Consider the following 12,271-nt stretch of genomic DNA (forward strand, 5'->3'; position numbering starts at 1 on the left):
AGGGTCCCGTCGTCAGAGATTGATTCATTAGTGTCCCAGAATCTGTATTTTTTTTTTCTTAATGTTTCTCAAATGATTCTAATACGTACCCATATTTGGGAAACAGTGCTATGGCAATGCTTTTAAAGTAAATACATTCCAGCGTTCTTAGAATTTAGTTCTAGGGGGTAACTAGAACTAAATTTTACTCTAGTAAGAGTAATAATAATAATACTAATGATAGTCTAGTTAGAGTAAGTCATAAATATGTCTGCTTCTATTATCATATCAAGCTTGCTGTTAAAGACAAAACCTAATTAATCTTTCTTTATCTGTACATAATTACTGCTCAATCAATATTTAGTGAATTCAATTTAGAAAAAAGGAACCTCTTGGTTTTTAAACAAATATTTCAAGTTATGAATTATAACCAAATACAAACACAATTTCTATTCATTTGATATTTAAACTTACCTACTAATATCATTGTTGCTTAGGTCAAGCCTTTCCAAGGACTGTAGTAGTATAATTTCATCTGGAACAGATTTTAACTTGTTATCTCTCAGGTCTAGCACAAGAATTGAATTCAGATGTTTAAGATGTTCTGCCTCTAACATTTCAATCTGGTTTTCACCTACATGCAATTCCTACAAAATCAAAGATAAGTTATGTGTGTCTCTGTATTCAATTTTATAGTAGATAATGAAAATAAAATTGTAGGTACTCTTAATTTCAAGTGATTGAAAAACATAGAAAAAATTTAACTTTATAAATATCAAGATGTTTAAATTTTCAATTATATTTAGGCTATCTTTCAGCTAAAGAAGAATGGCAAGTGAGAAAATTTTTTGGCAATTTAAAAATAACTAAAGGTTGAATCTGGCAGAAACATCAAGTTTATAAAACAAAAGTAGGCTGGGTGCAGTAGCTCACGCCTGTAATCCCAGCTCTTTGGGAGGCTGAGGCGGGCAGATCACAAGTTCAGGAGTTTGAGACCAGCCTGGCCAACATGGTGAAACCCCGTCTCTACTAAAAATACAAAAAATTAGCCAGGCGTGGTGGCACGTGCCTGTGGTCCCAGCTACTCAGGAGGCTGCGGCAGGAGAATCACTTGAACCCAGGAGGCGGAGGTTGCAGTGGGCACAGATCACACCATTGCACTCTAGCCTGGATGACAGACCAAGAATCCATCTCAAAAAAAAAAAAAAAAAACACTAAAGTAGAGACATAATTATTTAGTAGTTACATTTAAATAATAAAAATATAAATCCAAAAACTACTTGCAAAACAAAGTAATATCATTTTAAAAAGTTATTTATATTATGCAGTTGGTCCTTGAACAACAAGGGTTTAAACTGTGAGGGTCCACTTTTATATAATTTTTTTTCAGAAGACATATTGAAATTTTATTTGGAGATTTGTGACAATTTGAAAACACTTGCAAACCAACTGTGTAGACTAAAAAATTTAAAAAATAAAAAAAGTTACATATGTCATGAATGCATTTAATATATGTAGATACTAGTTTATCACTGACTACTATAAAATATATACAAATCTATTATAAAAAATTAAAATTTATCAAAACTTACATACAACTTACAGAGAAATGTAAACAAATGTGAAGATGCAGTCATAACTACATAAAACTAGGCCAGGAACGGTGGCTCACGCCTGTAATCCCAGCACTCTGGGAGGCCGAGACAGGCGGATCACCTGAGGTCAAGAGTTGGAGACCAGCCTGGCCAACATGACGAAACCCCATCTCTATTAAAAATACAGAAATTAGCTGGGCGTGGTGGTGGGCACCTGTAATCCCAGCTATTCGGGAGGCTGAGGCAGGAGAATCACTTGAACTCGTGAGGCAGAGGTTGCAGTGAGCTGAGATTGCACCACTGCACTCCAGCCTGGATGACAGAGCGAGACTCTGCCTCAAAAAAAATAAATAAATCAAAGACTCTGCCTCAAAAAAAGAAAAATCATAACTACATAAAATTAACTAGTACATACTGTACCACTATAATAATTTTGTTGCCACTTCTTGTTGGTACTGTGGCGAGCCTATGTTGTGAGTATCCACTTAAAACCTGTATGAAGCTAATCATTTCCAGGTGAGCAGTTCACCTCTCCAGTAAATTGCATGTCACAGTAAAAAATGATCTCTTGCAGTTCTCATGTGTTTCTCACAGTGTTTAGCGCAAAACCATAAATTTCAAATAACATCATGGGACTAACATGAAGTGCCACTAGTGATGCTGCAAGTTCTCCCAAGAAGCAGAGAAAAGTCATGACATTACAAGAAAAGTCGAATTGCTTGACATATACCACAGATTTAAGTTGCTCACCATTTCAGACAGATGATTCATCTTGTAAGCAGATGATATAAACTTACAGTATGAAAACAGCATGCTACTATAAACACAGTTGATCCTTGAATAACAATGGGTTTTAGGCTTGAACTGCACATGAGACAGCAAGACCAACTCCTTCTCTTCCTCCTCCTCAGCCTACTCAACATGAGGACAATGAAGATGAAGACCTTTATGTGACTGACTTCCATTTAATTAATAGTAAACACATTTTCTCTTCCTTATGATTTTCTTAATAAGATTCTTTTCTCTAGCTTACTTTATTGTAAGAACATAGTACGTAATACATATGGCATACAAATTATATGTTAATCAATTGTTTATGTTATTGGTAAGGCTTCTGGTCAACAGGAGACTACTACTAGTTAAGTTTTTGGGGAGTCAAAAGCTAGACACAGATTTTCAACTCCGTGGGGGTCAATGCCCATAACCTTTGCATTGTTCAAGGATCAACTGTCATCAGTTTGTTATTTAACATTTTCATTAGTGATTATTTTATATACTGATTTGCCATTAATAGAAACTATAATTATCAGATGGAAAATTATTCTTATTAAAGGAAAACTTTTTCAGTTCATTTTATACGTCATTGTTCTGTTTAAAATAAACTTTTAACACTAGAGTTTAAAGGTATATATAAAAAAAAGGCAAATCATGGCATATTTAGAAGACAGCATTAATTCTACATACTTAAAGCCAAAAGAATGTAATTCATTTTAAACATACTTGATTATGATTAGGTAAAGGTGAGAGGTGACACTTTATAGAATTAGGTACATAATCCTGGTTGGTATTCCAGGTCTCCTAACTTACAATTTTAGCCTCTTTATCTACTACTTCTCCAGTTATGAACTACTTGTCAGATGAAATGGACAAATCTCTATTTTTTAAATTATTTCTTTTAAAAAATGTATTACTAAAAATACCACTAATGTAAGTAATCATATTAAAATTCTGAAAAGTATTAACATAGGAAGAACACAGTACTTATAACTAATACACACTCCCAACGTAAAACAAGATTAGCTCCTTTAAAAATGCATTTTAATAATTAGCTTTTGGAAAATATAGTTATTTAATAATCGACTAGTACCTTCAATAGACTACAAGAAGGAAATTCTGGTAGAAAACGTAACTTATTCCTCCGCAAATAAAGCAATTCTAGTGATTCCATGCCAGCCAATTCAGGAGGTATAGTTTCCAAGAGATTTGAATTACAATCCAAATGCTTCAACCCTGTAATATACATTCGGTAAAAAACAAAAATAGAGAAAAAAATTAGTTTCTAATCGTATACAACTTTAAAGAATGTGTAAGAAACAGCTATGAGGACTTATGAACCTGTGCCATATAATCAAGAATATTCAAACACAAATGTAAATTTTTCTACATTTAATTATAATTAAAGAGAAATAGTAACATAAAAATTATTATTTAGGCCAGTTGTGCTGTAATGTCAGCACTTTAGGAGGCCCAAGGTGGGCAGATCACTTGAGTTCTGGAGTTCAAGACCAGCCTGGGCAACATATAGTGAAACATTGTCTCTACTAAAAATTAAAAAAACATTAGCTGGGCATGGTGGTGCATGCCTGTAGTCCCAGCTACTTGGGAGGGTGAGGCAGGAAGAATGCTTGAGCCTGGGAGATGAGATGGAGGCTGCACGGAGTTACGATCACCTCATTGCACCCCAGCCTGGGCAATTTAACAACAGTCCCGGTCATTTCTGTAACACATTTAAAAATAAAGTTCTGGTACTCTGTTAAAGTACAACTAAATGTACTCTGTGTAACATCTTAAAAGTATCATTGTCATGGCTGAGAAACAGAAAGCATCTGGTCATTAATAACATTGGATATTAGAAAAATTACTATAAACTTAAATGTATTTTTCAGTTGATTTATCTATATGTTCCTATCTCTCAAGATATTTCCACTCAATTTATGAAAAAAGTCCATGCTGCTTATATCTTCGTTCTAGATAATTTTACATTTAGCTGCTCTTTATAATATCCTTATTGAAAAAAATGACAAATACAGCAAAATCTTAACTATTGGTATCCCAGGTAAAGACTCCCCTAAAATGTCAATTTGATTTAGGGCAGATTTAACTCATTTTAAAACTCCAATTTTAAAAAACAAATAACTATTAATCTAAAGCAAAACAACACAATTTTAGAAATTTACCTCAAAACTATCTGCAACTGAATGCAGGCAATCATTTCTACGACTTGCTCCACAAAAGGGAGGTTTTTTCAATTGAAGAAGGCTTACAAATGATCAGAAAAAAAAAAAAAAAAAAAAAAGGCTAACCATCAACCAAGAAATAGTAACAAAATAACCGTTTTTTTAAATAATTTATTTTATTTTATTTTTTTAGAGAGAGAGAAGAGGTCTCACCATGTTGCCCAGGCTTGAGTGTAGTGGATATTCAAAGGGGCAATCCCACTATGAATCAGATGGGAGTTTTGACCTGCTCTGTTTCTGACCTGGGTTGGTTCAGCCCTCCTTAGACAACCTGCTGGTCCCCCACTATGGGAGGTCACCATGATGATGCTGAACTTATGTGGATACCCGATTGGCATAGTGCACTACAGCCCAGAACTCCCTGGGCTCAAGTGATCCTCCTGTCTCAGCCAGCTGGGTAACTGGGACTACAGGCACAGGCCACAGTGCTTGGTAATAACAGTTTCTTTAAACAAACAAACAAAAAAATCACTAATGATTTTAGAGTCTTAATTTTATAATGAAGTATACTAATTTAAAAGGTACTAAAATGTACCTTGACTTTTTTAATCCCTTAATGTTAGTTCTACAATACTTCAAACATTATGGTTTGATGGCAAACTTTAATAAAACCAATAAATTTTGACATTTTGGTTTTTTTAAAAAAGATTGACAACCTGGGACCTCAGACAAAACAAGACTTATTTCTCAACATTACTACTTAGGGACCATGAGGAGGCTACAGCTACAATACAACCACATATCATAGGTAGATTCACCAGTAAGAGGAGACTAACCTCTTTATGAATGTTGAACGAATGAACGAAAGACAGTATAGCTTAGGTATATAATCCTACTACAACTAATAATCATATTTTCTTCTTTTTCATATGCCTAAGTATCTTTATGATGGTATTTCTTTAGACACTTGATACATAATAATGGTCTGGAGAAAATCTGACTAGTTGCTATTGTTTGCATTTATCACTATAAAAATCTACTACTTTAGTTCTCTGTAACTATATTAAAAATTACTTTCTAAATGTAAGTTGCACCAACTTCAAATTTATGTATTATGTAAAATAGAAAATATTTACTTTTCATTCTATTTATTTCTGCTGGCAAACTCTTCAGTTCATTACTAGAAAGATTGAGTCGCACCAGACTGGACAGAGAAGAAAAACTAGCAGGAACAGTTGTAAGATGATTGTTTGAAAGATCCTTTAAAAAGAGAAAGACAAAATAAATGAATAAACAAGTAAAAAAATAAATAAATAATGCCCTAAAAAGGATTTCAAATTTTTGAAGGAATTACAACATAAAAGAGACTACTTAAGATGTGACAAGTTGTGTAACCCTCATTCACTGAAAATTTCACACATCATCATTCATTTCAAGATTCTTTTTCAATATTTGCAGGCCCACTCACTATATGTTCATCAATGGTAGTAGACAGGATATAAATGAATTCTAACTTCAAAAATATTTTACATAATGGATTCTGTTAAAACTAAGTCATGCCATATTATGCATCATATTTTCATGCAAAAATTCACGTATTCATCAAGTATTTATTAAGTGCCTAAGAAGAATTAGGCATATTATTAATAAACTGTCATGTGAAATGAAAAACATCTTTGCAAGAAAGAAAAATTCCTGAGAAAAGGAAAAATGAAGCTGAAAAAAATGGCCATTCACATTATTGAGGAAAAAAAAATATTTTCTGTTGGTTCTTCTGCTGACCTCAGAAAGTCAGATCTGACTGGTACCAGAAGTCTACCCTCTACTCTTCATTCACTCAAGATTGCTTAATTAATCGCTATACCTCAATGTTTCTTTAAGTGATTATGTTTGCTTTTTCTTTAAATAGTTTTAAGAGAACTTTTTTTTGAAACTCCCTTTAAAAGATGTTGTTATGAACCAGGTAATTTTTATAACACTCAAATTAGGTGTAAATTGCTCCACTACATGACAGCAAAGTGTTACGTAGTGTCAATGGCAACAATGAGTAAGATTTTCATTTAATATAACATTAAACAACCTAACACTAAACAACTCATTTAATCTAACAGTGATATTTTGTAACTCTGAAGAAACCAAGAAGATAGAAAAAGGTAAAAATACTGGATCAAATCTTTTTTTAAAAAACATACTGTTATAATTATTTTATAACAATATATTATCATAATCTACAACATACAACATAACATATTCTACAACTCTAATACTAAAAACTCTAAGAATCAAAAGATTGCTAATAAATACATATTTTGTAATATCAAAAGTTACTAACACTAAATGCAATGTGGTATCCTGCATTGGACTCTGAAACAAAAACAAGGACATTAGTGGAAAAACTGGGAAAATCCAAATAACGTCTGCAGTTTAATTAGTAGTGTACCAATATGAACATCTGAGTGTTCCTGTGGTTATATCAATATTAACATTAAAGAAAGTTGGATGTAGGGTATATGAGAACTCTTTTACTATATTCGCTTTTCTATAAACCTAAAATTATTCTAAAATAAAAAGCCTAAAATGAAAAGTTACTAACAAAAAACTTAATTCAGAAATTGTCAAAGCATTTTTAAAAACCCAAATAATTCTAATAAACTCCTTTGTAAATTCTACATAAAATTACTAATAAAGTTAAATAATTACTGCAGTTAGTAATTGTTAGATATAAAACATAAATACACTGTATATAAATTAATCCATATTTATGCCAAGTCATTCCTTTAACAAATATTTAATTAGTTGCATTGTGCTAAGCAGTTTTTATATAAGTTTAAGAAATATTACTAGCTTAAATTATAGGTGTTTAATCTGTTTTAATATATTGTTGCTCACATTTATTATTTATTTGATACTGACTCTGTAGAACACAATTCTGAAATGAAACATCCTTTCATTATGCAAATAAGTCTCTGGGAACATGTGGGTGGATAGTAGAAATTTTATTTATTTTAAATTTTTCCTTTCAGCTCTCAACTCCAAATGGACTCTTTTAAATCAACTGCTACCTTTTACCACCAATTTTTATAAGAAAATCTGATGGCTTCCTCCTTTGCCATTCATTTTATCTACCTATGACTTTTACTATCCAAACCTTATTTCCCATTTGATCATATGGAAAGACAAGAAGACACTGAACGAATGGTTGAGAAGAGTATATATTTTGACTTTTAAACACTAGAGCAAATGAGGGAAATAATCAAGGAGGATGTACACACAGCAAAAATAGAAAAGGAGTAATTTCTTCCTTTAATGAAAAGCAAGCTAAAATGACAGGAGTTTTCCAAAACATGTAAAAGGGAAAAGAATAACAATGCAATATGACTTAACTATGTGGAGTAGATATTATATATTAGTACCTTTGATTTAATATAGCTAAAGTCTTTCAGATGGTATAGCCTACAGTGGAATCTTATTCCTTTGGTGGTAAAATGGAAAAAAAAAAAAGACAAATACACTTTGGAGTCAAATTGACTTATACTCAAATTCTAATTTTGTTACTTATTAGTTGTGTTACTTTTGACAAATTGTCTTTTCTCTGTCTCTTTCTTTCTTCCTTTCTCTCTCTTTCTTCTTCTTTCCTCTCTCTCTCTTTGAGACAGGGTCTCCTGTCACCCATGCTGGAGTGCAGTGGCTCAATCACGGCTCACTAAAGCCTCAACTTCTCTGAGTCAGGCAACTTCCCTGCCTCAGCCTCCTGAGTAGCTGAGACTTATAGGCACGTGCCACCACACCTGGATAATTTTTGTATTCTTTGTAGAGACAGGGTTTTTGCCTTGTTTTCCAGGCTGGTCTCGAACTCCTGGGCTCAAAAAATCCACCCACCTTGGCTTCCCAAAGTGATGGAATTACAGGCACGAACTACCACACCCAGCTCCGAATTTCCTTTTTATCAGCTTTACTTTCTTATTGTATTAAGGGATGAAACTGCCTACCTTGCCATATGTAATGCTCAAAGATAAATGTCTACTGTTTTTATTATTCCTAATAATACAACTAGGCCAGCAGTGGTGGCTCATACCTGTAATGCCAGAACTTTTGGAGGCTGAGGCAGGTGGATCATTTGAGGTCAGGAGTTCAAGACCAGTCCGGCCAACATGGTGAAACCCCGTCTCTACTAAAAATACAAAAATTAGCCGGGCAGTAGTGGTGCATGCCTGTAATCCCAGCTACTTGGGAGGCTGAGGCAGGAGAATCACTTGAACCTGGGAGGTGGAGGTTGCAGTGAGCGAGATCGCGCCACTGCCCTCCAGTCTGGGTGACAGGGTAAGACCCTGTCCCCCCAAAAATAAAATAATAATAATAATATGACTAAAATAATATTTGTATTGCTTTATAGTTATCTCTATTTAAGATAAGTGAAACAATAGAACTAAAATTTTGCCAGGAAGTGTGGCCATTTTGAAAAGTAGAGAAGACAGACCTTCAATGAATTACCTGGACATTTGGAAGGCAGAAGGGCCACAGGTAATATAAAGAAGGAAATGGAAATGGGCACAGAAAAGAGAATTGGTATATGCTAAAGACAACTTTCCTCTATTCTGCTACGCTGTAAAGCCTCTGAATAACAAAGTAATCTTCACTGCACCTTTCCCAAACTCTTCCTAAATTAAAACTTAAAGTTGATTTCATAATACAGGAAAACCAAATTTACAATGACAAATTTAGCTATCTTATTGAAATGCACATTTCTGATAATCTAATCACAAAATCAGCTGTCCATGTTCCCACAGTTTCACTCACATATCTAATTTCTCAGCCTGAAGAAAAATCCCACCAGCCCCAAATTAGACAAAAATTGGAAAATCACAACTTACTAAATCTTCTAAATTGGAAAGTTGTTCAAATCCCTCTGATATGCAGGTTAATTCATTATGCTGGAGATACAGGCACTTCAGGTTTCTTAGGTTTGTAATTTCTTCAGGGAGTATTTTCAGTTTGTTATGGCTATTGGTTGATAAAATAAATGATGAATGATTTAGTGGCAATACAATAAATATTTATCAAAGACATTTCTTGCTAACCAATGACACTGGACTCATGAAATCAAATACAGTTACTAACTTTAAATACTTATCAAAATTCATATCCAAAAATATGTACTCATTAAAATAATAGTAATCTAAAGTAACCACATTGGGGTTTCAAAGAAAAATAACAAAGAAATAAAGGCTTTTAGCCAAACATAAATAATTTGTGATGCTTTGATTGCATGCTTATAATCAACTCTTGATTTGACATGCAATGTGATAGGACATACTAGACTCTTAATTTGTTATACTGTGATATGCTTTGGTTGTGTCCCCACACAAATTTCATCTTGAATTGTACTCCCATAATTCCCACATGTTGTGGGAGGGACCCGGTGGGAGATAGTATGAATCATGGGAGCAGTTTCTCCCATACTGTTCTAGTGGTAGTGAATAAGTCTCATGAGTTCTGATGGTTTTATCAGGGGTTTCCAATTTTGCATCTTCCTCATTTTTCTCCTGCTGCGCCATGTAAGAAGTGCCTTTTGCCTCCCACCATGATTCTGAGGCATCCCCAGCCATGTGGAACTGTAAGTCCAATTAAGCCTCTTTTTCTTCCCAGTCTCGGGTGTGTCTTTATCAGCAGCACGAAAATGGACTAATACATACTATAACTGACTTTCAGAATTTTGACGAAACTATATGCACACATATACCACAATGGAGTTACATCTTATATGTTCGGTTTTAAGGCAAAAATAGCTATTTCTGTTTGAGGACCTAGGATGTCAAGTTGAATGTAATATGCAATTCCACTCTTCTTCATACTTGGTCTTTTCACTTAAGCCCTTCTGTAGAGATATTCAGTGTAATGGTTTAGAAGTCCCAAATCATGGAGGATGATACATTCCGTGATAATTAAGAGATGACTGAACTAGTTCCCAGGTTTATCACAACTTAAATATTCACTTATGAATTCCATGCTATTTTCATGCCATATACAGTTACTTAACAAATAACAGGGGGAAAATGGGAAATATAAGATGCTTACAATAACCCTAAATTACAGTAAAATAAAACTAGTTGGGACAAAAAAAGTCAAAAGATGTCTTCTAAAACAAGAACCAATAATATTGTTAAGTCGGTTACTGTTATTGGTTACCTAGCTGAAATCTTTGCACACTTGATAGGGATCTAACTGGGCAGAGATATAATTTTAGCTATAGATTTCCTCCATCTCCTTTTCTTAGCTAATTTTTTAAACTTCTTCACTGAGGACACACCTACATACTCTTAAGTATAGAACCTAAAGCTTAAGCCATGTCACTCAACACTTACTGCTTCCTCTCTTCCTCTCAACAATCCCCACTCTTGTCTTTACAGGCCACGCCTATGCCTTTGACTTGTAAGGGGAAGACACTCTGATGGAGTTCTAAATAATTAGCACCTTTTGATGTATATATGTTTTCACTGGCCAATGGTAATTTTATGTTTTCCACCAAATGAGGAGTGTTACTGGGAGGGACTATTTTCCCTCGAACCAGTTAGCTTATCTCCAGAAAACAAATTTGACTATACTACGTTACACAGATCTGTAACCGTATCTATTTTATAAGCCACAGTTTTTCAAACTATGCTTTAAGTTCTTAAACCATTTATTTCTACTCCAAAATAAGACCTCTTTAAATCTCCTTTCCCATAGCCTATATGTATATAACAAACATAAGGCAAAGTTATTCTTTCTTAAAAGTCTGGATATGTATCAGAAAGCAAACAGAGTTAGCTACAATCTTTGCCACTGAACATCCCATGTACCAGTATGTCCATGACAGTTACAAAAATATATCCGTAGCACCCCAGGAGTCCTTGGAGAAGTTCAAAAACGACTACTAATAAAAACTATGAAGTATTTCATTTATGAAAGATTGTTTTACATTTCTTCCTTATTGTTTAGATATTTTTAGAATATCAAGGTAACTTAAAAGTTGAGACATCAACAAAGAGGTTTACTACAATAACAAACCACTAAGAATTGTTTTATAAAAAAAAAATTTAAGCATTTAAAAAAAATCAATTAGCCTTGCATTTTGTAAAATCAGAAATGATGGGGTTAATGCTAAAACAAAGAAAAAACATACAAACTAAGAAATAAAGCTTTAAAAAACTTAAAATTCTTATTCTGCTTTAACTACTTTCTGAGATAATTCAAAGATATTTTTTAATGTTGAGGAAATTTAAAGAATATTAGATTTAAACCATTATAAGGGCAATAATAGAAGTAAATAAGCTTAATTTTTACCTGACATTAAGTTTCTGAAGATTTTCTAGCTCTCTTATAGCAGAAGGAAGAGATGTCAGCTGATTATCATGTATCTAAAAGTTTTTAAAAGACAAAGTCAATATTCTTAGTCTTATCATTAACAATATATAAGCTTTGCCAGTTTACAAAACTATTAGTCAGTAATCTCCTGTTCCTCAAATTCAATGGCAACAAGTTGAACTACTGAACTACTGTTCAACATACTTGTTCTGTATGTAGAACAGTTTGAAGATGACCAAATGGCTGTTCAGAAATCATCAAGTAAGGCCAGGAGCAGTGGCTCACACCTGTAATCCCAGCACTTTGGGAGGCCAAAGAAGGCAAATTGCTTGTACCCAGTTTGAGACTAGCCTAGGCAAATTAGTGAGACCCTGTCTCTACAAAAAAAAAAAAAAT

At 33.5% G+C, this 12,271-nt stretch overlaps 1 protein-coding gene across 3 annotated transcripts in view; it reads right to left on the reverse strand.

Annotated features, from left to right (window-relative positions):
* The window catches only part of LRRC40 (leucine rich repeat containing 40), a 59,811-nt gene that overhangs the window by 29,560 nt on the left and 17,980 nt on the right, over positions 1–12,271 (reverse strand). For 2 of the 3 annotated variants that reach the window (XM_063625276.1, XM_063625277.1), the window contains exons 3-8: positions 11,855–11,928; positions 9,403–9,532; positions 5,668–5,791; positions 3,442–3,584; positions 2,325–2,486; positions 454–626 (exon numbers count right to left, since the gene is read on the reverse strand). In XM_063625276.1, the coding sequence (XP_063481346.1) occupies positions 454–626; positions 2,325–2,486; positions 3,442–3,584; positions 5,668–5,791; positions 9,403–9,532; positions 11,855–11,928 (806 nt within the window). The remainder of the gene's footprint in view (positions 1–453; positions 627–2,324; positions 2,487–3,441; positions 3,585–5,667; positions 5,792–9,402; positions 9,533–11,854; positions 11,929–12,271) is intronic. The other variant, XM_063625278.1, reaches the window with a different exon arrangement.

Source organism: Symphalangus syndactylus, chromosome 12, assembly GCF_028878055.3.
Source record: "Symphalangus syndactylus isolate Jambi chromosome 12, NHGRI_mSymSyn1-v2.1_pri, whole genome shotgun sequence".
NCBI classification, from domain to species: Eukaryota; Metazoa; Chordata; class Mammalia; order Primates; family Hylobatidae; genus Symphalangus; species Symphalangus syndactylus.